This window comes from Guillardia theta (genome assembly GCF_000315625.1).
Source record: "Guillardia theta CCMP2712 unplaced genomic scaffold GUITHscaffold_21, whole genome shotgun sequence".
Taxonomy (NCBI): Eukaryota; class Cryptophyceae; order Pyrenomonadales; family Geminigeraceae; genus Guillardia; species Guillardia theta.
In genome coordinates this window covers 801195-826772 of record NW_005434653.1, presented here as the reverse complement: position 1 = coordinate 826772, position 25578 = coordinate 801195, and the positions used below count along the sequence as shown (strand labels likewise).

The 25578-nt window shown below is 52.7% G+C and overlaps 8 protein-coding genes across 8 annotated transcripts; 5 read left to right on the top strand and 3 right to left on the bottom strand.

The window, feature by feature from the left end:
* Positions 1-803: 803 nt before the first annotated feature.
* On the top strand, positions 804-3583 carry GUITHDRAFT_136733 (hypothetical protein; the record flags this gene model as incomplete). The annotated part of the gene is made up of 14 exons (XM_005835573.1): positions 804-830; positions 989-1088; positions 1198-1261; positions 1408-1573; positions 1597-1651; positions 1700-1930; positions 1974-2041; positions 2135-2215; positions 2437-2591; positions 2634-2706; positions 2762-2826; positions 2871-2945; positions 3036-3096; positions 3476-3583. 14 exons carry the CDS (start codon positions 804-806, stop codon positions 3581-3583), a joined length of 1329 nt encoding a protein of 442 aa, XP_005835630.1.
* A 420-nt stretch (positions 3584-4003) lies between these two features.
* GUITHDRAFT_151810 (hypothetical protein) lies at positions 4004-4679 on the top strand. Its single transcript, XM_005835572.1, has 2 exons — positions 4004-4105; positions 4161-4679. Exon 2 carries the CDS (start codon positions 4188-4190, stop codon positions 4653-4655), a length of 468 nt encoding a protein of 155 aa, XP_005835629.1. The 5' UTR covers positions 4004-4105; positions 4161-4187; the 3' UTR covers positions 4656-4679.
* A 3463-nt stretch (positions 4680-8142) lies between these two features.
* Positions 8143-9198, top strand: GUITHDRAFT_105793 (hypothetical protein; the record flags this gene model as incomplete). The annotated part of the gene is made up of 6 exons (XM_005835571.1): positions 8143-8208; positions 8256-8312; positions 8520-8710; positions 8759-8822; positions 8875-9037; positions 9095-9198. 6 exons carry the CDS (start codon positions 8143-8145, stop codon positions 9196-9198), a joined length of 645 nt encoding a protein of 214 aa, XP_005835628.1.
* Positions 9199-9341: 143 nt separating this feature from the next.
* On the bottom strand, positions 9342-10412 carry GUITHDRAFT_151809 (hypothetical protein). Its single transcript, XM_005835570.1, has 5 exons — positions 10394-10412; positions 10026-10350; positions 9852-9974; positions 9730-9807; positions 9342-9550 (listed from the first exon to the last, which is right to left on the bottom strand). Exons 2-5 carry the CDS (start codon positions 10344-10346, stop codon positions 9449-9451), a joined length of 624 nt encoding a protein of 207 aa, XP_005835627.1. The 5' UTR covers positions 10347-10350; positions 10394-10412; the 3' UTR covers positions 9342-9448.
* A 671-nt stretch (positions 10413-11083) lies between these two features.
* Positions 11084-12113, bottom strand: GUITHDRAFT_151808 (hypothetical protein; the record flags this gene model as incomplete). Its single annotated transcript, XM_005835569.1, has 5 exons — positions 12061-12113; positions 11966-12015; positions 11856-11922; positions 11709-11773; positions 11084-11660 (listed from the first exon to the last, which is right to left on the bottom strand). Coding segments are annotated over exons 1-5 (797 nt in total), but the record flags the coding sequence as incomplete, so codon positions are not given.
* A 2450-nt stretch (positions 12114-14563) lies between these two features.
* GUITHDRAFT_105791 (hypothetical protein) lies at positions 14564-16722 on the top strand (the record flags this gene model as incomplete). The annotated part of the gene is made up of 16 exons (XM_005835568.1): positions 14564-14665; positions 14850-14920; positions 14972-15056; positions 15103-15240; positions 15291-15367; positions 15418-15469; positions 15514-15565; positions 15612-15725; positions 15773-15826; positions 15870-15988; positions 16036-16200; positions 16247-16261; positions 16316-16357; positions 16406-16468; positions 16510-16592; positions 16641-16722. 16 exons carry the CDS (start codon positions 14564-14566, stop codon positions 16720-16722), a joined length of 1314 nt encoding a protein of 437 aa, XP_005835625.1.
* A 3112-nt stretch (positions 16723-19834) lies between these two features.
* Positions 19835-20473, bottom strand: GUITHDRAFT_136728 (hypothetical protein; the record flags this gene model as incomplete). Its single annotated transcript, XM_005835567.1, has 1 exon — positions 19835-20473. One exon carries the CDS (start codon positions 20471-20473, stop codon positions 19835-19837), a length of 639 nt encoding a protein of 212 aa, XP_005835624.1.
* Positions 20474-21455: 982 nt separating this feature from the next.
* Positions 21456-23461, top strand: GUITHDRAFT_105788 (hypothetical protein; the record flags this gene model as incomplete). The annotated part of the gene is made up of 13 exons (XM_005835566.1): positions 21456-21578; positions 21623-21747; positions 21801-21855; positions 21901-22117; positions 22185-22217; positions 22267-22319; positions 22371-22424; positions 22723-22811; positions 22855-22931; positions 22984-23083; positions 23143-23239; positions 23293-23378; positions 23422-23461. The coding sequence occupies 13 exons, from the start codon at positions 21456-21458 to the stop codon at positions 23459-23461; spliced, it is 1149 nt and encodes a 382-aa protein (XP_005835623.1).
* Positions 23462-25578: the final 2117 nt, after the last annotated feature.

Here is a 25578-nt window from a genome sequence, read left to right as displayed (position 1 = left end):
ATTGCCTCTATCCGTATGTTCGCATTGATACAATTGATACAACTTTCTTTCCTCGCACCTGTGCGGTTTAATCTCCCGCTTCAGCTCCTTCGTCATTCTTCTCAGCGGTCACAGCTCACGCGTCAGCTTTTAGAAGCCCTTCAGAAGGTGACCATCATCATTTTGTTTTTGGGTATATATACTCTATTTCTACCTGTCTGTTAACTCGGCGGCTGGTCAAGGTGTATATCACCCCAACCTTTTTGATCAGTTCAAATCTCCATTGTTGCTTAGTCGCCAAAGTTCGAACCCGATCGTGGGCAGTTTCGATGTCAACCTTCGGAACTGATTTTTTAACTTGCCACTGTGACTGATAACTTTCACGAGCTCAGTGGCTCAATGTGACTCATGAACTTCAAAAGCCTCCGCCTGGCATCATACTGCGACGTCACCCGGCAGTCCGCTGATCCGGCGACCGTTGAACTTGCGGCCGGGCCCAAGCCGATCCGATCGGACCGTACCGTACTACGGTACGAAGTAGTAACTTAAAGTTGAGTAAAGTCATGACGGTACCGTGGCAACCGTCCCGCGGCGGGTGCAGGGCCTCCGACAATGATGTGCCACCGTCACAGAGTCATGCACCGGGTGCCGACTCATTTGCACTGCACATTGTCCGGCCCGGGACTCACGAGTCACGGCGGATGGGACCGCCGTGACTCCGACTCCGAGGCCGACAGCGCGGCCCGGAGTGTGCCCGGCCCGGCCCGGCCGCCGCCGCACCTTAACTTCGGTGAGTGGGTGGTAGGCACCCGGGTTCCGACAGAATGGGAGGCAGCCATGTCACAGTGCAGGTAAGGAGAAGGCCAAGGGGAGAAGGAGGAGAGAGAGATAGGATGCAGGAGAAGCTGGAGGTAGGAGACAGAAGCAGGAAGGTCAAGTGCACAGACACAGTTATGAAGGATGAGTAAGATAGAAACATGTCACGAGGTATGACATATGTGCATGATAGATCGGTCAATGCGGCAATCAGCTCGGCGAGCAATTCTTTTCGGCTTTAGGGAGCGAGGAGCACGTGCGTGAAGGCTCCTTGAGGACGAGAGAAGCTGACAGTAAGCCCAGGGCTCTGATCCCCTCTGGATCTCCCACCCCAACTTCTTCCGGGAGATATCTAGACGGTCCGTCGATTTCGCTGCTGCCTAGTTAACGTGCGGATAGCAGGGACAGGAAGAGAAGCAGATGTCGAGCTGTGTTGGTGGACGCTGAGCCTCGGGTTGTATCCGAGGTAAGACCTTGTTCTCCTTCCATGCCGCCAACAGCTTCGCACAGATATGCCAAACGTCGCTTGCTCCTGCCAGAAGCAAGTAATGATTTCTTCACCTCGTTATCAGCTGCTTGTGAATGGAAGTTGAGTGTACTGTGGGATGGCAGGAGCTGGTTGTATCCTGAACTCGATGAAGCGATCGTCAAGTCTTGGAACAAAGTTGGTTCAAGCGGGTCGGCAAACAACTGGGCGTACGGCTACAAGCAGCAGGGTCTTGGACATGATGACAACTGTAAAGGTGGTGAATTGAAGCAGGAGACGCGATGGGAGAATGTGTGCTAGAGAGTGTGCGCAAGGAAGTTGAAAACTGCGACTGTCTGGACTCTTTCTTCTTCCTGCAGAGCTTGGCTGGTAACTTTACGTCCTCTACTCATGGGCCTTCGCTCTTATCGATCCTAGGTGGGACTGGATCAGGGTTGGGCTCCTTGTGCTCCGAGCTGCTGAGAGACGAGTACCCAGCTCGCTTCCAACTGCATGCAGGTCAGCCGAGGCTTGCGGCTGATGACTCTGAGGGCCTCCCAGTCGTCTGGCCATACAGCAGCGGCGACGTGGTGGTCCAGGCGTACAACTCGACTCTCTCACTGTCACATCTCCTCGACTCCTCGGACGGCATCCTCTGCTTGCATAACGGTCGTCTGGTCCTGGTCCTCCTCGTCCTCTCATTGCTTGGCAGACGAGGCGCATGACATCTGCTCGAAGCTCCTCGGAGTTCCTCGGCCATCCCTCAGTCACCTCAACCAGGTTGGTTTGCGACGACGACGAGGATGTAGCGTGGGCTGGGAGGGAATCGCATGGGGATGAGGATTACACAAAGTTCTTGTAATGTTTCTACAGGTCTTGGCAGATCAGCTCGCGTCGCTGTTTTTTCCTGTCCGCTCAAGGCTCGCGAAGACAGAGCCTGAGCGTGCAATCAAGGTGAATCTTCTTGTGCCCTCCGAATGTTGAGCATGCATAAGATGTCGGAGTTGCTCTCGTCGCTCTGCTCCTCTCCTCTCCACAAGCTTCTTTCCCTCCGCTGCCTCCCCCACATCCCCAAGCGATCCCTCGCCTTCACCAAGGTCGCACGGGCGCTGTCGTGACGCGGCTGACCGTCGCAGTAGCTGCGATGGGAAGCGGTCCTCAATCCCCTCGCGCAGGTCCCGCGTCTCGCCCCCATGCTCGAGCTCATCATCGCACAGATGCAGCTAACGGGCTGGCACATGGACGAAGGGCTGGACTGGAGCATGTCGCCCTCCTCGGGATCGTACAACAGAGCCATCGCGGCCATGTTGCTTCTGCGAGGAGAAGGATGGTAGGAGGGTCAACTGTGGGCTCTTTCTTGACTCTTGCAAAGGCAGGAGGCAGAGACGAAGCGGTTCAAGGACTGTCTTCATGCCGGTTGGAGTGAACGGGGTGACAATCTGCAGGTAACAATGGAGGAGGAGGCGGAAGAGGACACCGACCGAGGCTGAGGTTGGACAGGTGCTCGGCAGCCCCCAGCAGTTCAAGGGGCTCGAGCGCAGCAGCTGCATCCTCGCAAACTGCCAGTCAGCGACCTCCTGCTCCTCCTGTCATGCTCACGATTGTGAAGGTCCCAGGCCAAGCTGCTGGATAAGCTGCTCGAGCGGACCGCGGCGCTGCGAACAGCACGAGCGTTCCTGCACCAGTGAGCGAACCCCTACCCCTACCGCTTCTGCTACCCCTACCGCTACGTCTAGCTAGCTGCCGACTTGCTTTGCTCTGAAGGTCTCGGCAGGTACGAGAGGTACGGGACGAGCGAGGAAGACGTGGACGAGGCGATGGCGGGGCTAGAGCAGGTGAAGCCAAGAAGAGGCGCGAGGAGAGAAGCATAAGATGAAGACGTGATTGAGGATCAAGAGGTGAAGAGGGCAGAGAGAAAACGAGCTCGACATTGAGGGGAAGGCAGTGAGATGAAGATGATGGAAAACCTGGAGAAAAGAGAGGGAGGGAGTAGGAGGGAGTAGTAAGACGAAAACGGACAAAGAAGAAGAGACAAAGGAAACTTGACACGAAATCAGGTGATTTCCGACTATCATCATCTTTGACGGATCTATCAACTATGTACAACTGTAAGCTCCTGCTTTTGTCGACCTTTTGTTCCTCCGCTTCTTTCCTTTGCCTGCGGCTCTCCTCCTGTGTAATCAGCACCCGAGCGACTGAGACGCGTCCTTCCAGCAGAGCACGCAGTCAAACAGCTTGTACTGGTTCTGGCTCGCGTCCTGCAGGTTCCACACCAGCGGCGAGCTGTACTCCAGGGGCTGGTGGGCGTGTCAGGAGAAGTAGGGGAGGAAGAGGACGAGGAGGTGAGGGGGCTGGCAATAGAAAGGAGGAGCAGAATTAGGAGGAGGAAAGACCTTGACGCAGTTCCACTGGTAGTTTGTCCCCTGATAGCTCACCGACTTCATGAGGTCCGTGTAGCCCAAGTTGGTATGGACGCCCCTAGGACAAGCGTCGGTGCCTCCTCGCGCCTCCTCCGCCCTCTGCTCACCTGTACGGGGAATCCAGCGAGTTGTAATCCTGATTCCACTTGTCGATGAGCGTCCTGGGAACGTGAGTAAGGACAGCGATGGGAAGCCCGAGCGAGCAACGAAGGAAAAGGGTGGAGGGGAGGAGGGGCGTGTGGGGGGATGATAATTGTGGAGGATGCAAGAAGCATCGGAGAAGCTTGTCACCTTTGCAGCACAAGATCGCGGGCACCAGCACACAGGCACGAGTAGGCCGGGTTGAACTTCTTCTTGGCGATACCAAAGTCAAGCGTGTCAACATCCTGTGTGAACTGGAGGTAGACGAAGCCCCTAGAATCAGGTCAGGCTGAGGAGGAGAAAGCAACGAGGAATGACTCTTTCACTCGTCGATTCAGCTGCGCTAGCCCGGCAACGTTGAGGACATGGATGTAGTCGAAGGGAGCCGGAGCCACCGGGTTGAAATCCACCAGCTTGATCGCGTTCTGCACAGGAGGAGGAGGCGGAGGAGGTGGAGGAGGCGCCGGAGCAGCAAGAGGGTGCAGGACGGCAGTAGCGTTGACGACTGTGAGAAAGAGGCAGGAGGTAGGAAGAGAAGTAGCCAAGCAACGTCCCTCGGTCGCTCCTTCAATTTGACAAGCTGTGCTGTTGACCGACAGAAAAACCTGCGCGCAGAGCATGGCAGACTGCTGGTCCAGAACCTTGGAGCAAATGGGCGTGAGCGTCAAGACAGCCTGCCCGTTGCCGTTCAGAAGGTCTTGATTGCGCACAACAGTCGGGTCAAGCAGGTTTATGGCAAAGCTGAAGAAGCAATGTCAGCGACAAAGAAAAGGAAGAAGAGGTCGACACAAGACGGGGTATTGGGGACAAAAGGTAAAACATGTGTGGTGTAAAGCAGATTTAAACTTCAAAAGGAGACGGAAAAGGAAGAGGGAGGAGGGAGGGAGGGAGGGAGGGAGGAGAAAGGAGGGAGGAGGGAGAGAGAAAGGGACAGGTCACCTCGGGTTCCATGATGTGAGGTACACATCCATCTTGACAGGCAGCGACGAGGCCGTGAGAGCGGAGGCCAGCGGCATTCCTACTTTGAACGTGACGCTGACCTGGTCGAGGCAGTTGAGCTTGTAGGGGTTTGAGGGACTCGAGTGGAGGTTCCAGGCAGAGCTGAGTGGATCAACAGGTCACAGACCTGCTCCAGAGCTATCGTTGTCACCTGGATCCGACCAGCATGTCCAGCTGCGGTGAAACATAGTTCACCTCCTGTACAACCTCCACAAAAATCTCAACAGGAGTAGAGCCCATGGAGCTGTCGAGGCACCGACAAATTGAGCCAGTCAGAGCAAAAGAGCCTGAGTCTCTCCTCACCTGCGAACTTCTACCCCGACGGTGAAGGCGCATGGAGGCAGCCAGGAGAGAAACGCTCCTTTCGCTTGCTCAAGTTCGCTCGCGCTTGTGCACAGCTGCAAGGCCGAGGGAGGGACATAGAGGACTCCGACCGCAGGGTCCAGGTACAACCCGGACACTTGGCTCAGCGGGAATTGGGCGAATTGCTAGTGTGAGAGTCAAAGGGCCAGCAGGGACAGGGGTGGCAGACCTGGTAGGGGTACAAGGAGCCCAAGGAGCTTGCGTCCACCAGATGAAAGCTCAGGTCACCCGCAAACTTATTGAAGGGAATGTACGCATCGACTTGAAACGCGTTGTCGTATTGCACGTGGCACATCGCTCCGCTGTGCGCAAGGGAAACTGCTTCTGGCCGCCATGACGGGCCCAAGTACCGCAAGTCGCCATAGCTCGAATCCCAGACGCCACCGATACCCTCGACGTGAGGATAGTTCTGCTGGTATGACGGCATGCGGTCGATGAAATTCGACGCATTTCCACGTGCGACCACCCAACACGCGCCAGTCGCCCAAGCACCTGTCGAGGAGATTCAGTGGGCAGGGGAAGCGCGGGAGAGGGATGTACCGTTGTAAGGAAGCAAGAATCTATCACTAGAGGATTCCAGCCAGAGAATAGAGAACATTCCATCTTCACGGACAAATGCAGAATAGCTGCCCGCCTTCCTGATTGTAATAGTGGAATCGATATGCAGCTTCAATGGCAACTCGACGTATTTTCCGCTGACGTCAGCATCGCTCAGCACAGATTTAAGAGTTGAGCCTGGTTTAAGTCGTCAAGGTACGCAAATGATTGGCACGTGAACAAGACCGGATTTTGATCGAAACATGAAGGCTCGGGTACCTCCTGATCTCAACCGCATCTGAATGATCGGGACTGACGCTCTTGGCGACATGACGGGGACGGGGGTCATGCTCGAGAGCATTGCTCTTGCGCGAACCTGCCAAGGAACCTGCTGGGGGAAAAGAACTCTGGGAATATTTGCAAGCTCAGGCCAGCGACAGCATCCTTGAAATACCAGCTCGTAGTCTCCTGAGCTTGGAGCCATGAAGGAGAAAGTGAAGTGCGAGGCCACATGGTGTAGAATGCCGGAAGCGTCTCGCTGAACATGGTCCACATGGAAGTTGTAGCCTTCTCCCTCCTGCTGCCCTAGATACTCGTAGGGCACCAGCTCCATCTGCCCGTCGACATGCCTCCAGCCAATCTCCTGCTTGAACGCGTCGAACATGCTGCGGAGGAACAAGGATTGGTTCTGTGGGAGATATCGCCCTGGCCCCTGTGACTGCAGCTCCGTGCGACCTTGACTAGCCTTCAGGTACATGTTCCACCATACGGTCGAGACCGTGACCTATCAACACATGTCATACAAGCTTGAGACGCAGCCATGGCGTACCGCAACATGTAAAGGATTGTATCGATCTTGTTGACACACTTGCGGGAAGGCGGGGTCATAGAATCCAGAGTTGCAGGTACTCCATGAGATATCCACGGATGCAATGTCAAGCGCTCGCGTTGAGATGAGTGAAGAAAGTGCCAAGCCTATGAGGAGACAACGTTGCCAAACAGACATGCCGGCACTCAAATCTCCGAAGTAGCACTGTAACAAATGAAAGTTATGAGATGCAGTGCCTTAAAATTTGCTCAACAGTCAATCTCACTCTCTCTCTCCTGGCTCCATCTTTTATCCTTGGTCTTCGCGACTGACCGCACTGGTGGGGTTCTTCCTGTCCTCCATGGTCCATCTTGCCTTCTCTTGTCGGACTAGTTCATCACTGACTGCATCATGGCTCCGCTCGTCTTGTTGCGCTACTGCTTCATCTACATCTTGCCATGATGCCCCTTCACTTTGACCGCCATCAACCCTCTACATAGAATCAACTCTGAGCCCGCCTCACTTCCTCGGATGTTTCTCATTGAAACGACCCACCCTCCCATCATCCAGTACCCCACCCTACCTAATGACTGATCAACACCTACCCCTACCTCCTCCCCTGGTTGCCCTCCCCGACTGTAACCTGACCTCCGATGCTGAGCATGACTCGAAATGGGCGGGTGAACGAGGAGAACAGCGGCAGAGCAGCCTCCGGCAAGGAGCTTGAGTCGGACATGCGGAAGAAGAACAGAAGAGCAGGAGAACAGAAGAACAGAAGAGTCGAGCAGGAGAACAGAAGAACAGAAGAGTCGAGCAGGAGAACAGGAGAACAGGAGAACAGGAGAACAGAAGAACAGAAGAACAGAAGAGTGCAGCAGGAGAACAGGAGAACAGGAGAACAGGAGAACAGGAGAACAGGAGAACAGGAGAACAGGAGAACAGGAGAACAGGAGAACAGGAGAACAGGAGAACAGAATATAAAGAGAAAAGGATCCGAGGCAGGATAGTAGAGGAGAGCGAACTTTCAAAGAAACCCTCAAACTCTAAGCCTGGCAGCGGCGGGGGGGAGGCGGGTGGGGAGTGGGGGAGAGGGAAAGAGGGCGCGATGATTTCGACTCCTCACGGATCTTGACAACATGTAGAGGTGTGAGATGGATCTAGTGATGGGAAGACAGACAGAACGGCATTCACAATCTATGAAGATCAATCTCATTCAAGGTTGCCATTATATTGAGTAGCTCGCTGTATTCTTTCCTGTTTTCTTCCGCCAATGTTGGTTGTTGCTTACCATGACTTTTGTTAGGAGCTTTCAGTAGGTAGAGATGAGGGAAAGAAAAGAAAACAGAAGTTTGTCACAAGTTTATCTGAACATGCTTGATCGATTCTCTGCTACGCTTCATGTCTCGAGGCTAATGCGGAGAGCATGGATGGCTGTTAGCCACCAACGGAACTTGGGCATGTGCTTTTCAGAGCCATGCAGCCAGGTACTCATGAAAATTTGCCTGTCATTTTGGCAGAGATTTTATCGTATTCAAACGAAGAAGAGGAAAACATTGGTCCTGTTCACATGGCATCGAGAGATGATGTTGGTGAGAACAGCTCTGCTTGCTTGGATGGGATGGCAAAGTGAGCAGGAGGTGCGAAGACGTGAATCGAGGACGAACAAACCTGATGCAAGTGTAAGACCCGGTTCTCCTCTCGATTCTCTTGACTTCTTTCCTTTCAGACTTTCTCCCCTAAGGACTTTCAGAGTAAAATACTAGCGGCCCTGTCAGCTAGGATGGTGAGATCTCAACGAAGACGTGTGTTTCATTATTGGTGGCTCAGCGCAATGAGGAGACAACTGAATGCGACGAGAGATCGAAGTCAAGATTCAAGAAGAAGCCCAGATAGAAAGTCAGGGCAATCAAACAGACATGATGGTTCTCTTGATACATCTAAAACCTCAAGACACTCTCACGCAGTCTCATCGGAGTTGAAAGACTCACAGCACAGCGATGATCGCGTTGACAGCAAAGGTTGGGAGATTCAGAACCTCCAACCGTCTCTTGCCTCGTCTGCTCCATCGATACACACATTCTTGAGAGAAGACAGCAGCATCAGCATCCGGTGGAACCCGCTAAGAAGCGCTCAGCTGTACGAGCTTCAGTATCGGTTCAAAGACGCGAGAGCCTCGTGCTGGTGAGTTCTCCCTCCGCTCCTGTTGGGACGATGACTAGTTGGTGGAAGGGGGAACTGGGTGTTGGTAAGCAACTCGCTGAGGGACACGTCTCACTGCATTCCTGTTCGTGAGGTGAGGAGGAGGGCGGAGAGAGAGGCCTGACCGAACCTTGACTGTCGCCTAGGAGGCTGTCTACTCCTTCAGGGTCCGAGCAAGCGTCGGAGAGGGCTGGAGCCCCTGGTCTATGTCCTCCGAAGCTTGTTCGCTCGCTTCCCTCGGCTGGCAGGACCCTCCCAGTGTCATCTCTGAATCTCCATCCCCTGGCAAGGGAGAGAGCATCGCGAGCGGTAACGCCTCTTGTAACGCCTCTCGGCACGAGCATGCGAGCTTGACTCCTGCAGCAGGCGTTCACTTCAACTCGCCCTCCAACGACCTCCCGTCGGATAAGAGTCGAAGCGAGTCCGTGAACGGAAGGTGTGCTGACGATGCGGTTCGAGGACGAGTCTGACTTCATAAGCAGCTTGCATGAAAATCTCCTGATGCAGTACAAGCAGAAGGTGCTTCTGCATCGGCGCCTGATGAATGATCATTTGAACGAGTCGTATCATGATGAAGAAGTCTCATCGAGTCCAACAAAAATCTGTCTTGTTTAAGTTCAAGGATTTTACTTGTCAGTATGTATCAAGAAATATAGATACGTGTATCATAAATTGACTGTACACCTTACACTACACACTAAGAGAAACAATGTACATATGCTATACATCCTTGCTCTTCGAGTCAGCAAGCGCGCTCCATCGACCATCCTTGAAGAATTGCTCGAACTTGAAAGGTCCAGTGAAGTTGAAGGTGACTTGACACTGAAGCAGCATGATGATTTGCTCAGGAGCTGAAAGAAGCCAAAACCAAGGCAGATAGGGAGGGAGGGAAGGATGGAGAGAGTGGAGGGGGGTGGGAGGGAGGGAAAGAGGGGGGAAGGGAGGGAGAGAGGGAGGGGTGGAAGGGAGCAGGGCCGAGGGATGGAAGCAAGCAGGTACACCTGTGAATTCAGCCGAGCGGCAAAGATGGTGGCAGCAGGAACGAAAGCGCAGTTAGCTTGTAGTCTCATGTCTTCCTGCTTCAACTCAATCAAGAGAACAGACAGCCCGCCTCAGCTAAAACCTCCTGAGCAGCCGACAGGTCGATGGTCTTTCCATTCACGACGAACACAGCGCGACTGTTGGCGAGGTCGAGGCCACACCCCACTACTGAGTTCTGATGGAACGAGAAGCCGACAAACTCCGCCTGGCAAGCAGCAGCGATGAGCATGTTGCAAGGCATGGGCTTGATACGAACCTTTCCTCTGGCATTCACGAACCCGTCGTTCTGGATTGACACCCCGTACGACACTCCGTCCTCCCCGCACGTCAGTCCGGCGATAGGGAAGTTGGCAAGGGACTCTCTCTTCAAGTCCCATCCGACCGCACAGGTGGAGCCGAAGGCAGCGTCAAGGTGGTCAATGGTGACCTCGTAATAGGGTCGCCCCCAGGAGCCACAGACCACATGAACAATGCCCTGCACTGGCGCAAACCTCTGCGGGTGAATGACCGAGACAGTTGAGTTGGAGTTGGACAGGCGAATGTGCGCGCACTTCAAGGACGCGTTCAGAGCGCCCATGCCCCTGAAAGAATGTCAGTGCGAGACAGACGAGCAGAAACTTCGACCGAGAAGAATTTCGCTTGCTGACGGCTGCCTCCACCAGGTCCGGGAAGGGATGATTTGATTCAGTGATAGCATGCAACTCTCGATTGTTCATCTCCTCCAGCTCTTGTCGGATGATTTTTCTCCGTTGAGCAATTTCGCTCTTGAGAAAGTCTTTGTGCAACCAAGATTGGGGTGGTTCAAGTCTTTGCAGTTCCAGAATCTCCCATGTGCTCAAAGCTGGGAGCAACTCACGATGATATTTCTCCTTAATCAAGTCAGAAGACCACTCTTTGCAGTCGATGTAATCCATGAAGTTCTTTGACACCAGAGACTTGCAAGCGTCTTCTAGAGCACTGATCTGGAACAAGCTCGCTGCTAAAGCGAGCTTCAACGTGACGTCCTTGTCAAATATTTCAGCAATCAGATTCTTGTAAGCTGTCAGTTCATTGTTCGCGCGCTCTCCTTCAATGATTTTCACTCGTTGCGTCCAGCTTCTCAACAACTCTTCCTCGGTCGAGAAGAAAAGCTGGATGTCGTCCAAGTGCTTCTGATACTGCCGTTCTCGCAGAGCGAGGGCTTTTTCCAGCCTTCGGTCAAACGCGTTTTTGATGTTGGAGATGTACTCTTGAAATTCTATCTCGTTCTCCTTCACGAGACTTTCCTTCTCGTCCACTAGCTTCAGCTTCGCCTTCGCCACCCACTCTTCTCGTCGTCTATGCAGTCCCTTGAGATTGTCGTCGTATTTGTTGTCAATCCTTTCCTTGAGCTCCCTCAATTCATCTTCCAAGACTTGCGCCTTCTCAACGATTTGCGGATTTTCGCAGACCTTGAAAACTCGTTCGAGGATGTTGCTGGATAAGACCTGGAATGGTTTTACAGCCTTCAAGTTCGTGTCGTTGACATCTAGCTCGACAACTGCTGGAGAGTTCGGGAGATCGATGCTGGCGGTTCTAGTTCGGAAGAAATCGCTTTGATCAAGGAGAGGCTTTCGCTTTGCCATGACGATTTGAGGCTCTGGGCGGTCTCCTACCACCCGCACCTCAATGGTCGCGTCCTTGGACGAGAAGCTGTCCTCCGCACTCTTATTGGACAAGGAGTCCTGCGTCTTCAGCTCTTGCAAGGTTCCCACCGCCTCTCGCTCCGCCCTGCTTTCCGTCTGAAGGAACATCTTGATCAGCTCCGATCGGTTCGCCTGCTGCGGGTTCGACAGGTCCTCAAATCGTTTCTTCAGGTCATCCACGGACACTCCTTCCTTGGTGAACGTGTATTGCAGTTTGTGTATCATCCCTGACACGAATATCAGCAGTCTACAGTCAGCAATCTCTTGGATAGCACCATTGTAAAGGTTTTCTATTTTCGCCGCTGCTGTCTTCTTCATGCCAAAATGCTTCAAAACAAACCTGAACAAGGTTCACAATGCTTGAAAAGGGGAGGGTCAGGGCAGGAAGGAGGGAGGGAGGGAGGGAGGGAGGGATGGTGTACATGTCTTCATCAACAGTCCACTCGCTCTGGAACACCTCCAAGCCTTGAAAGTGAAGCTCCAGCATATCTGAGGCGAGTGAGTAAAACCAATCAGCGGCATGCGAGCATACCAAGATCTTTGAAGATGTTGCCGGGAATGACTCCCTGAACAGCGACGTTCCTTCCATCAAACTGTTAGAAGCAGAACAACACTGTCTCTCCTCACTTATCCGCATTCCTCGCCTTCAGTCCTTGCGCCTCCTCCATTTGCTTGGACCTGCCATGAAGTCAACAACTCCCATACCATGAACGCTCAAGCCCTCGTAAGCTGAACAAGTACATGCATGCCTCGGTATCTCCTCTCCCCCGCTCTCCTCCCCAACGTTCTCCTCTCCCATGATCTCCTCTCCTCTCCCATGATCTCCTCTCCTCTCCCATGATCTCCTCTCCTCTCCCATGATCTCCTCTCCTCTCCCATGATCTCCTCTCCTCTCCCATGTTCTCCTCTCCTCTCCCATGTTCTCCTCTCCTCGCATCCCATGTTCTCCTCTCCTCGCATCTCCATGTTTTCGCTTGTTGCCCCTTGCGGTTGCCTGCTCCACAAACTCCCTCGCTCCTGCCCTTCCCTCCCGAGCCCCTGTCCGAGCCCGCCCCGATAGTCTTCAGTCAGACTGGAAGTCCCGGTGCTGCCTTTACCAGTTGTCAGTCAGGTGATGGTTGTGTGTACAACTGCCAGTTGAGAAGGAATCAAAGCATCATCATGATACACGTTTGAGTTTATTCGTGAAAGATCTAGGACTCACAACCTGCCGAAGTAGGAGGGCACAGGGGGAGGACGTTTCCCCTTGGCTAACTTGCGTGCATTCCTGCGGAAGAGGATGAACGCTCCAGCAGCTGCAAGGAGAGCAACGGTACGGTCAGCCCAAAATGCTGAACCGGGAATGCAGCAACCTGAGCATGACAAGAAGAGGAGGAGGATTAGGATTCCCATCCTGTTCTCCACGTACTTGGGTGTGGACCATTCTGAGATACTCTGTCCAGCACAAAATCATTCAACACAAATCTCTCGTTGTCATCATCATCTCCAACAACAACCACAACCACGACCACGACCACGACCACAACCACAACCACAACCACAACCACAACCACAACCACAACAACAGCCACAACAACAACATTGTCACCGAATGTCTGTTGTGCAGCGGACTTACTCCAGCGGTGTTCACTTGCGCATCCCTGGACCTCACGTACTTGCCAACAGCATTTGCCTTGAGACAAGTAGTATCTGCCCCCTGCATTCAACAACTTCACTGGACGCAACACCTCCGAAGAGCAAACCTGAGGGCGTTGGCACACTAGCCCCTGTGAGTATCCCTGATCAACAGAGCCCTGACAGCTCGTCTCCTGTTTGTACACGTGGCATCGGATGGAAGGACAGACACCCTCGTCTACTGTCACCGTGCAGAACTGAGGAAGGTACCCCCATTTCTTGGCATGCAGACAGTGCATGCCTGGGCACTTCTTCCGGCTCCAGTGGTGCACTCTCTCCTTCACGAAACATCCCTCCGACTGTCTGTGCGGTCGCGCACAGATCCTCCCCCGAGAGCAGACGCCAGACTCCTGATAGTCGAAGCAGTTGATGCGCGGACAATCCGAGTAGGACGTGCACGCCGCCGGGCTCCTTCCCAGCATCTTGGCTTGATGACAGCTCATGGAGGGGCAGTCCGAGCGGCTGGGTCCATATCTCTTCACGTCCTTGGAGTAGGCTGCCTCCAGGAATGACTTGTCTGTACGCATCTCTGCCTCTGACTGGCGCACTAGCCGCTTGTCCTTGCGAGTTTCGCGCTCCGCCTCGTTGAGCAGGTCCTCGTCCATCTTGACCTCCTGCTTGTATGCCTTGCTGTTCCTCTGCGCCGACGTGGGATGCGATCTTTTCAGCTCGTCTCTCAGCTCTCGCGTCTGCGCCTGCACAGAGCGTTCGCTCTTCTTCAGCTGCTCGTCCAGGTCTCTAGCTTGCCTGTATGCTGTGATCGCCTTGCGCAGCGTTGGGTCCGTCGCTGTGTAGCCCCGCGGGATGTTCAGGTCCGCCACTTCTCGGGCATGGGCTATGAGGACAAGGCTTTGCAGCATAGTGAAGAGGATAAGACTGCTGCCTAGGATTCTCGCCATCCCGACTCCTCCGATACGCAATGTCATCATGTGATCCGTTGTGTGCACCGTATTAAGAACAGGAAGAATCTAAGCAAGGCGGAGGCAGGAAGAGGGAAGGAGCTGTATCAGCAGGAGGTAGTTGAAAGTACCCCTGCTGCAAGCAATTGGACCAAGGTTTTCTTCTTCGGGGCTTGGGGATGTGGAAGGATCAAGGCAGGATCGACGACTGAGACTGCAAAGTGTCCTAGTGCACGAGAGATATGGAGGAAGAGCGGGAGCCGAGAAGAAGAGGAGGAAGGAGAGAAGGAGAGAAGGAGAGAAGGAGAGGAGCAGCGAAGAAGAGGAGGAAGGAGAGGAGGAGAGTAGGAGAGTAGGGACCACAATCTCTGACAGAATGACAGGACACGCGTGCCTGGTCGCCAAGAGCTTAGCCCTGCCTCCCTGGCATGACGTGGACCACCCCTACCCCTCCATTTCCCTCTTGTACACCAGGTCATCCATCCGAAGAGCTGTCACACCCCTACCCCTTGTATCAGCATGAAATGTACCCCTTCAAACGGTTATTTTCCGTTTGAATGTTCCTACTAGCAAGAACCGTACGCTACCGCCACACGCCGGACACCGTCGCAATGACGGCTGTGACGGTGAAAATGCGCGTGTTCGACGAGAACATGCAGGTAGACAACAGGAGGGAGGTCAGCAACATCTTTAGGATGGCATCAGACATGTTTCTCTTTGCGTGGTTCTGACTTTTGATGGCATACAAGAGCAATTTGCTGATTGAAACTTCGTGCGACCGATCGAAGACAGTCAAGGTTCAGCATTTCGTCAGAGACGTGAGAATGTTGACAACTCGAGCAGATATCTAAGATCATTGAAACCAATCTGAGCAACCAATCATCACAGCTTGCTGCTCTACAAGTCGGAGACATGTGACTTAATCTGCTACACGCAAACAATAGGAGGAGCTCACTGTCTGGCAGCTTGTCTTTGGTTGGAAATCAAGATCCGAAGATGTTGGAAGATAGTGAAAGTCTTGTCGATTTTCTCACTCAATCGCAAGAGCCAGTGATGACGTTAGGGATGAGTTCGTCGTATGACTCGATGTCGTCAGGTTCGCTGTGAGTTCACAAACGCGCAGCTGCGAGTTGTTGGACTGGTACGTTGTGTTCTCCCGGAGGAGGAGACGGCAGGAGAAGCCGCGGGGACACATGCCTGCTCGTCGAACGTGGACAGCTCGTCCAAGAGCACAGTGAGTGGCAAGGGAAACCTTGACGCCATGACCAAGACTCTTGTCTGCAGACTACCGTCGGTTTGATCCTCGGAGTAGAGACTGCTCGTGGAGTCAAAGTGGAAGCGATCATTCCCGGCAGCCCTGCGTAAGTCATGAGAGGAAGAGGAGGGAATGAGACTTAAGGGGTGGATCAAGATTCAAGACCAAGAGCTTTCAGCGAGGCGATGTCGTCGCAAAGATCAACGGGGTACAAGACCCCCAAGACCGACAAGTAACTGACGCCGTGCTCAGAAGAAAGCCTCGGCAACCAGCAGCAGCTCTCTCTTGTGGGGGGCACAAGAAGGTGCCGTGATCGATATCCATCAAGTCGCCTCGTGACTGCTTCCTAGGGTCAAGCATTCAGATCGAAGTCATCAAGCCGAATGGAGCTTCCATATTCTCCATCCTTTACTTTGCTAGCGTCGGGCGAATCTTCTACCAATATCAGCTCATGGCTGCTGTTGGTGACTCTGCTTCTAGATGTCCTTGCGATGTTGATCTGCATTGCCAGTGGATCTCTCGAAGCAAATCTACAAAGCAGCAGACGATGAGACAGCAGTAGAAAGTATGTCACAAGGAGCAAAAGAATGTCTTGACTCCTTTGCCAGCGACCATCTCCAAATTGATGGACCTGATTGCACAACGAGAAACAGATCGACTAGAGTCTGAAACCAAAAGAGAGCAAAAGATGAAAGCTCTTGAATTGGAAATTGAAATTCTGAAAAAGGTGTCTTGTATTCGAGCATTGTCATTAACGCTTATTGTATTTAATAGTCGCAATATGCGGATATTCAAACTCTCACAGATCTCAAGAGTCGATGTCACGAGACTGACGCTGAGCTTGCGATGGCCAGAAAGTCCGAAGTGGATCTTCGACTCTCGAGACAATCTTTGGAGGATGAGCTGGTACAAGTGAAGAAGAAGCTGAGGGAGACTGAAGTGAGTCGAGGGCCGTCAGCCTTGCTTCCTCTCACGTGTGCGACAGGACTTGCTTGACAAGGTGACTGCTGTCGGGTCACGTTAGACTCTCCGACGCGTGACGAGCTGGCTGCAGTATCGCAGCTCTCTGCGGGATGACAACTCGGCTGTGGATGAAGTGAACCCGACATGCGGAGGCGCAGAGATCTGATCAGTGATGTCTCAGATCGGAAAGATGACCTTTACCATCATGGACCAGGCAGATGAGATCTTTCGTCTCAATGACTTGGTGACTAGCTCGCCTCCCTTCCTGCCCTCACGCACGCGTAGCTGGTGGCGGTGCAGGACGATCTCAAGACGACGAGGGCGAGGCTGCGGCATCGAGAGCTCGGGATCGAGGAGGGCATGAGACGGTCAGTGACGAGCCTCGTCGGCTGCTCGCTGACTCTCCCGCGCCTCAGGTGGCATACCGACGACTCCTCGACCGACATCGACCAAGTGAAGGGCAAGTCCCTCGCAGGCGTGCTCGTGCCTGCTAGCTGAAGCCGAGGGACCTTCTTCCTCTCAGCAGATCGCCAGCTGCTTGCCATGCGCTGATGGATCTTTGACGGCGAAGCGCGCGACAGTGATGTCGGGCTTGAGATTGACACGCCAACGTCCCGTGAGCTTCACCAACTTTCTCCAGCCTAGCAAGGTACGAGCCTGCGGCAATGGTCAAGCCTGGATGCGAACACGATCGCGATCGCTACCTGGAGGCTCTCAAGTCGATCGAGCTCGAACTTCTTGAGCTCGAGCTGGATAAACATGAGGTCCTGGCAAAGAAGCTTCCAAGCGGAGAAAGCGACGCAGATCTGCAAGACAGAGTGAGAGAGGAGCGAGATCAGACTTGTACCTGCCTTGTAGTATATCATGGAGCAATCTGACCAAAACACCCGCACGAACCCGTCGAATGATTCCATGAGAGCAACGAAAGAAACAAGATGATACCCGCCTCCTCCCTTCGACATCCTCCCGCTTATCGAACGGAACGCACGGATCCTTACCTGACGAGACAGCCAAGCGCCCATGTGAACGCGAACCACTTGACCTCCGACCCTCCTTCTCACTGTCTCCTGCAGCCACCGCCGCCTCCATCTCCCCACCACCACCTGACCCTTCCATGCGACAAAACATCTGACGAGCGATGACTGCAGGGAACGTGTATGACATAATCTGAGAGCATCCGAACGAGATGAAAAAACAAACTGATAAACCCAGCGATGAAACCAACGACGAGAAAAAACAATACGGAAACAAACCATAAGACCCTTGGCTCCCTTCCGTATCCTCCTCGCCCCCGCCGCTGCCTCTCGCCAAGCCCTTGCCGCCTCCCTCCCTTGTCGCTCCCTCCTCGCCTTCTCCAGCTTCTCTGACGCCCTCCGCCTCCTCCGTACCCCTGCCTGGTAGCTTGCCCACGCTTCCATCGCCTCCCGTGCTCGCCTCCTCTCTCCCCGCCTCCTCGTCGTCTCCTCCGCCCGTCGCGCTCTCCTCCTCCCCGTCGCTGCCGCCCTCCTCCACCCTGCTACCGCCTTCCCCGTCAGCGCCTGCTCCTCCTGCCGCTCTGCCTCCATTGCCCGCTGACCCGCCTTCCCCTCCGCCCGTGCCTCCTGCCACCGCCATACTGCCTCCCTCACCAGCGCTCTCGCCTGCCCCTCCGCCCGCGCCCCCGTCACCCGAGCCCTCCGCCGCCGCTCCGCTCCCTCCTCCCGCCAGCCCCTCAAGGCCCTCGCCCACGCCCGCCGCCTAGCCTGCTCTGCCGCCCTCGCCCACGCCCGCCTCCCTTCCCGTAGCCCCCGTGCTCCCTCCTCCCACTCCCGCAGGTACCTCCTCCCCTCTCGCCGCCTCCTTGCCTCTGCCCTCTCCTGGCACACTCGCGCCGTCCTCTGCCGCCACTCCCGTCCCTCCTTCCACTGTCCCCACGCCCTCTCTACCGCCCGCCTTCTCCCCCGCCTCGTCGCTTTCCCCTCTGCCCCGGCTGCTTGCCGCCTCTCTGCCAGCCCCTCCCGCCAGCCCCACAGCGCCTCCCTGTATCTGCGGCTCGTCTTGCGCTTTTTCATATGACTGATCTGTCGTTGTTTTTTTCTTCGCATCAGGATGTTGGATAACCAGTGTCTGAATTCTCTTTGCTTCAGGAGAATCGTTCGCTGGATTTTCACTAACTGATGTCGACTTCTCATTGATTTCGTTTTCTGTGTTTGCAAGATCCAGTGTTGCAATGTGGCATTGAGTTGAAGTTTTTGTCGCTTGGATTTCAAAATTCTTTTGCGTCGGTGCAATCTGATATTCTTTTTCAGGAATTCAAAGATAAACCAAGACAGAATCTTTGACTCTCTTGAGTGCTTTGCATTTTGCAGCCATGTCATCTTGTTCAAGAGAGTTGTTCTCCTATCTTTGTAGCGGTTCAGTATCCTAAACGACTGGCAAAGTTGTTTCAAGTGTGTCATCTTTTCCTTCCACGACAATGATGTTTGTCGCTGAGAATGTCGTTGGTAGAGAGTCGCCCTCCAAACTCTGACAAAGCACAACAATGTCGCTTGTTCAGATGTTTTTCTTGAATCACATGCCAAATGGAACAGAACAGGTATGTGGTCTGCTATAGCTGCAACATGTAACTCCGAGCTTATGAGCATGTGTTGAACATCTACTTGCAAACTTGTTTCTAGCAATCTCCGAACTGTTTCTTGCTGCAGCTTCTCTTTTCCCATCCTCATGGAATCTACAGCAAGTCCAGTCACCCAAGAGACCTTGTCTTCTGTCCTCACAATCTCGTCAGTGATCGACTCCAGCTCTCGCGTCAATGTCAAGATCTTGCTCTCAGACACTTGGACCAATGATGTTATCAACCCCTTCAGCTCTAGATTCTCAGACTCGATGCAAGACACGTAATCCTTCCCATCATGAGCGAAGAAGCGACCTGATCTCACAACATGCTCTTCATCCCGATCAACCTCATCTGCAGTCTGTTTGACTTGGGCATCCATTGATGGAAGGAAGCTTGAAGGCTCGGCGCCACCTTGAAGCTGTTGGGTTTCCTCGAGGCCAAGGCTGGAGAGTGAAACTTGGCTGTGATCAACTTGGCTGAGCAGATCGGATCTCCACCAGGCCAAGTCAGACTGGCAACATGATATCTCGTGAAACAAAATTTGAAGTTCTTTGCAAACATAACCAGCCTCAACTGATTCTTGCGGTAATGACGAGTGTCCTGTCAATTCGCAGCATGATTGATTCTTGGCAGACAGCGTTACATTCGAACACACCAACTGTTGTCTTGAATTGTGAGAATGAATTTCCGATGAACTCCTTAGAGAGGCGGCGTTGGACGACAAGACAAATCTGTTTAAAGTTCCTTCTGCAGAAGAGAGATGTTTCTCTAAGGCGCTGATCGATTGTGAAGTCTGATCGAATATGAGAGAGAAATCCAGAATTGTTGAGTTCAAACTTTGCAGCAATCCTGCACAACATTCCAATTCAGATGACTTGGCAAGCAGCTCGGCTTTCAGTGACTGGAGCTCAAGATCGAACGTGTTTGTTTTCTTTCCCGAAGTCGTTTGTGAGAACTCGTCGCAGGCTTTCTGAAGTTCGAGTAGCTCGTGACGGATCTCGTCAACATTAGCATTCATCTTACAGCCATCAAAGTCCATGGAGGCACTAGAAAAAACCTGCCTGTATGTATCGACAGCGAGATCTCGCTCTTTATATGCCGCAAGCACTGGCATATTTGATCTGCCCTCGTGTTGGTGTACCAGGGCTGAGAACCGAGAACACACTCGAGGGTTCCTTCATCATCAACACACTCAGGTGGGTTGACTTGCTCTTCGCGAACTTTGATGTGATTCGACCTTCGGTCCTGTGCCATGCGCGTGAATCGTTCATTCGCCTCGTGACTGAAGGAGTTTGTATCCAGCATCTTCTGATATTCATCGAAAAGGATGGCAGTCCTCCTCTTTTCACCCTGGAGCATGCCATGGAGTGACTGTATCTCGTGCGAGGTGAGCTCAAACATGTCCCGCACATTCTGCAAGTGCATGTCCATAGCAAGGTCAATCTCGCATTCTCTTGCAACAGCGCGGCACAGTTTTGAGATGTGGCACAGGGTTTCATTCAACTTCTCTCGGACCTCACGATGAGCAGAGAGATATTCCTCATGATGATGTAAGTACTGCGCCCTCTGGTCGTCGTTGCTGCATGGAAACAGCTCAGTACCTCGGAGCTCTCCGCCGAGGCTGTTGATTCGAGGCATTTCAACTCGTGACATCTTCTCAAGTAAAAACGTATATCTCACTTCCCTCCTCCTTGTCGTTCATCCTCCTCGCGCCCTCTTCTCGCTCTCCCTCCTTGCCGCACAGTGCGGCCAAGTGCATGGTTGACGCCAATTCCGGTCAAGCTCAGGGTGGGGGTCTTTGTGGGGTATTTAGTTACCCCCTTTGATGATTGAGAGTAAGCCTGGAAAGTGGGGTAGGGGTCTTGAAGTAGGGGTGGGGGTACAGAAGCAGTCGTAACTGTTCTTTGACAGCCCTTGTCACTGAAATGTTCGGTTACAGACCGTTACAAATAGAGGTCCAGGCTGAAAGTCGTCTTGGGTCGCATTATGAATCCGATGGGTGGGGGTTCAACAACCTGGGGTGTGAAATACTCATAAGGGGTGGGGGGTGGTAAATGCAACTATCTTTTGAGCAACAGTTGTAATAATTGGAGGGGTAGGTATTATATGGTGGGTGGGTGTCAGATATTGGTAGGGGTAGTCAGCAAAGGGGTGCAAAAGGTATGCAGGTTGCGAACCAAGTGCAAGCAAGAGGAGGAGGCAGAGGAGAATGAGACAGGGAAGGGGAGCTGGAGGGCTGACAAGAAGCGACACCATCAAAGATTGACTGGAAGAGCATGTGAAGAAGCCGAATCCTGGCTGTGGGGGATAGAAGGACGTTGCAGGGCTGAGGGTAAACTTTGTACCTCAGAAAATCTGGCACTGCAAATCTACAGGAAGAGCAGAATTCGTCAAATCCGCCACAGAGGATGTCTCTGTTTGGATGTGGTGATAATAGCTCAGGGGAGTTGGGGTTGGGGCACTGCCAGGTGCAGTTTGTTTCTTGAAATTTCTGTTTCGTCTAAATTGTTCCACGTAGCCAATTGTCGGTAGGCTTACCCGGTTAACACTTCGAAATCATGCAGAGGACACGGATTCGAACATAACGGCCTCTTCCTGTGGAAACGGATTCAGCGTCATTCATGATTCGTCCACCATGCAAACATTCAGTTGTGGGGAGGCGCTCGGGGGACACCTAGGAGTTGGGTGCGGGCAGTGCTTTCCCATCAAAGAGTTCGTCCCGATACCTCGACTTCAGGTCTCCATCATGGCTTGTTCGGTTTGAGATGTCTGACTCGTCTCGCTGCCTCCTTGCGAGATCAGGGCCTCAAGGTCAAGGAGATTGCGAGTGGGATGTATCACACTGTTTGTTTGATTGAGGGGGGTAGCGTCTTCGCATGGGGTCGAAACAACGACGGGCAGTGCGGTGTATTGCCGAGCGAACAACCGTACAGTGATACTAAAGTCTGTGACTAGTTGTCTTGACACCACCCTTGTTCAGAATCTGCTATGTACCCACGGAAGTGATGATTCTGCGATGGACGGTTGTTACAAAGGTTGGGAGGCATGAAGCATTCCTGAGGCTGAAGGGGAGTTTGCAGGTCGCATGTGGATGTTGCCATAGTCTAGCAATCACAGAACACGGGAGGTTGTTTTCTTGGGGTTGGGACAACTATGGCAAAATCATTCAAAATCAAGACGTCAACATCCATGCAGAGAGCCCACGATTGACAGAAGACGTGATAACAATCTTTGCTGGGTTGCCTGCTCAAACTCAAAGAACGCTATCGGATCCAACTGAGGTGTTCATCAAAAGTGGTATTCGCTCCGTTCCAAATTGATCTTCCTGAATCCGAGGTGGATGTTGCTAACAACAGGATGACAGGTGAATGTGAGGCAGTTGTTGTCGACGTTTCTGGTTCCAGATGATGTTTGCCTCCCGTCAGAGTTGACTGATGAAATGAAAGGTGGATTTGGATTCACGAGCTGCATAACATTAGGAGGGAAGGTTTACTCGTGGGTGATGTCCATGCATTCATCCAAATCTGTCTCCCTCACTCCTTCGGCGCAGGGCTTCAATGACCATGGGCAGCTCGGGAATGGGACTAACATGTCATACATGATTGTGTGTGAAAGTACTCGTGCTGAACTCTGATTTCAGTCCGCACTGTTATCCCATTCAAGTCCATCTGAATGGTGCAAGATTCTGCCTTCTATGCAGCCATTTTTGATGGTATCTCTGATCAGATACCAACCCAGCAATACGGATTTCTTGTGGCTTTCAGCATGCTTGCGCCGTTACGCATGACGGAAGTCTGTATAGTTGGGGTCAGGGTGGAATAGGACAACTTGGACGCTCCTCACGAGTAGACTGCAAGGTTCTGAAGGAAGATCCCAAGTGGTGTTCCTCTGACTTATATCAGGTTCCAACAAAAGTTGAATTTTTCCTTTCCTACAAGTGCCTGTCTGTGGCGTGCGGGTTCGATTACACCTTTGTTATTGCAAGACAATTGTAATCAACTTCGGGGGGTTGCAGGAACTTACATCAATGACAGGCACACTGGCTGGGAAAAAGTGAATGCCTTCGGGGGGAACAGCAGTGGTCAGTTGGGCTTGGTGTACACGAGCGGAGGTATCCTCAAACATCTCATTCTGCATTGTGTGTAAGACCCTCGACTCGTCAGTAAGCCGGTCGGAATCGAGGGCTCCAGTCAGCAACGAGAAGCAAGCCAGGATTTGTCCGAGTACTGGGACTGTTGCCGCGGTCTGGGCAACACCGACATGGTCTCGTCCTGTTCACGTTGCCGAGGCTTTCTGATGCCTCTTCTTGTTTGTCGTACCAGGTTGGAGCTGCCCGAGCAGATTTACAGGCTTCATGAGATTTCATGCGGGCCTGACGCAAGACACACCTTCGTGCACTTTTCGAGGAGATTGTCAGCGGTGAGCGATGAGACCTAGAAAGATGTGATGTGGTGATGGAGTCATCGTTGCAGGAGTCAGAGGTTGCAGTGCTGATGAGTATGCATCCGCGCCTGGGAGAGAACAGCCTTCTCCGACTCTTAGAGAGTGACCTGCTTCGGTTTGTGTTACATACTATCTCAATTTGACTTGGCAAGTTGAAGCCTCAAGTCGGAACTCCGGCCGTTGAACTTCGGAATCTGATCCGATCTGGCACCCTGACCGACTCTGTCCACTTGGATCTTTTCATAAAACCGTATTCAATTTAGGTCACAGCTGGCGACTGGCCCGACTCCGAGTCGGCGAGTCACCAGCCTCAGTGATCGGACTCGGTGACAGGCGCCGCTGCCGGGCCCGGGGCCGGGCCGGGCGGCCCACTCCCTGCCAGGCTGCTCAGCCCTCATCCCCGCGCAACGCTCAAAAGACGCACATCGCGCAGCACATCGCGCCAGACATCGCGCTGCACATCGCGCACATCCGCTTTCAGATTGGGCTAAATCGGGAACGAATTGAGTAAATCATATGGTACTAGAGTACAACTCCTGTCGTTTCATATCCACTCCCTACCCCTTGAAATTATACCCCCAGACCACCACCCCGTCCTTCATCCTTGAGTTTTTCTGCAGCAGACATCACTGTACCGCCGGCCGGCTAGGCGGTGCGGGCAGGAAAGAATAATGTTGGAACAGGGAGAACTAGGGAGGAGACTAGGGAGGAGATCTAGGAGAGAGTCGAATAGCATGCCAGGGCTGGATGTGTGTGACATTGTCCTCTTGTAGTCTCATCAATCCGACCACGCTTCGTAGACAGTACAAAGGACGCTGTAGCAGTTGAGAAGTCACTGCCAGATATTCATTGTATCATAACCATCATGTGTTAATGGTTCTGCTCCGCTAATGCTCGTCGTAAACCAGATGTTTCAAGTTCTCTCTCACGCTTTTGGATCCATGGATGCTCCTGCCCCCTCGCTTCCCGCTGCCGTAAGTTTGTTCAGGTCATGAGCTTGTTTGCGTACTTACACTCTGGACTGCAGAAGCATGACAATCACGATCATTCCAAGTCCCACGCTGCGATCTTCCCTCGCTACGACAACAGCATCGAGAGGTTTTCTTCATACTGCTCAACTCTTGGCGTTGCTGAGCTTTCTTATACAGGGCTGCTGACTTCTCCGCCAGAGGACTCAACGTGAACTAAGTTAGGCGGTAGACTCTTGATATCCGTATCTCACTAGGATATTAAAGGTTATCCGTAGATTGATTTTCTTATCCTTATTTGTATCGACTTGCGCTCCCTTCCACGTATCTCAAAACTTGAGACGTATGTTGATGAAGAAGCATGCTGGACATCAGCAATCGTAAGAACACGCCATCCAAATGATACACAATGTGAAGTAGAAATATTTAACCCAGTGAAACTTATAGGAGATAGCTACACAAAGATTTGAGGTGAACCTCCATTTCTGTTCTCTTCTTTCAATGTGCGAGGTCCAAGCCAGTAGAGTACTCATGACATCGCTATGGCTTACACAAGGGTTTCTAATCAAGACTGCAAGCAACACTGTGAAGAGCGACGGTCACGATTCTTTCTGTTTCGGTCGTTGACCCTCGACCATGTCCCTGTCGTCAAGGTCATTCACGCATCACAAACCACAGGAACAAAGCCTGCCTGAAGAAGGGGATCTTCTGCAGAACAGATTTCCACAGCAACCACCACCCGCAAGAGACAGTCACAGCTATGAGCAGGAGAGCCAAGATCCATCGGATCATGACCTGCTGAACAAATCACAACCAATCATCATTTGACACGGTCGAATCACCTCCATGACATGGTCGTATGTCTCCGTGCTCACCATGGCAGGTCGGTGCTATGCAACTCTTGACACATCCCGACCTGGAGAAATGCTTCAGAGAAATCCAATAGACTAGCCTGCCCTCACACGATGAGGTAAAACTGCAAGCTCCTCTTTAAATCTCCCGCGCCATCTCGTTGATGTATTCCCCTTTCCTTTTTGTAGTACATTTCCTTGCCTTTCATCGTCCACTATTTTCTCTGTATTGTATCTCTCCTTTACTTGACCCTTTTTCTTCTTCCTCACCAACTTTGTTCTCCTGTTTCCTCCTTCCTTGTTCTAAACCTTCATTAAATCTCTCGCTTGCCTCACACGAACCTACCTCCCCTCTCCCTTCTTTCCAGTTCCCCCTCCCCCCTCCTCCCTCCCCTTCCTCTCTACACACACTGTGACTGCTGCAATGTCTCTTTCCATCCTCCTCTCCCTCCTACTGCCGTTCCCCATCCGTCCATCAGCACGCTCCCATGTTTCA

Coding starts and splice junctions, on each gene's coding strand:
- GUITHDRAFT_151810 (XM_005835572.1), top strand. CDS start 4,188: ATGGATGTAGTCGAAGGGAGCCGGAGCCACCGGGTTGAAATCCACCAG.
- GUITHDRAFT_151809 (XM_005835570.1), bottom strand. CDS start 10,346: ATGGGCGCTCTGAACGCGTCCTTGAAGTGCGCGCACATTCGCCTGTCC. Junction 9,975..10,025: donor TCGTGAATGCCAGAGGAAAG/GTTCGTATCAAG, acceptor GCTGCTTGCCAG/GCGGAGTTTGTCGGCTTCTC. Junction 9,808..9,851: donor ACCTGTCGGCTGCTCAGGAG/GTTTTAGCTGAG, acceptor ATTGAGTTGAAG/CAGGAAGACATGAGACTACA.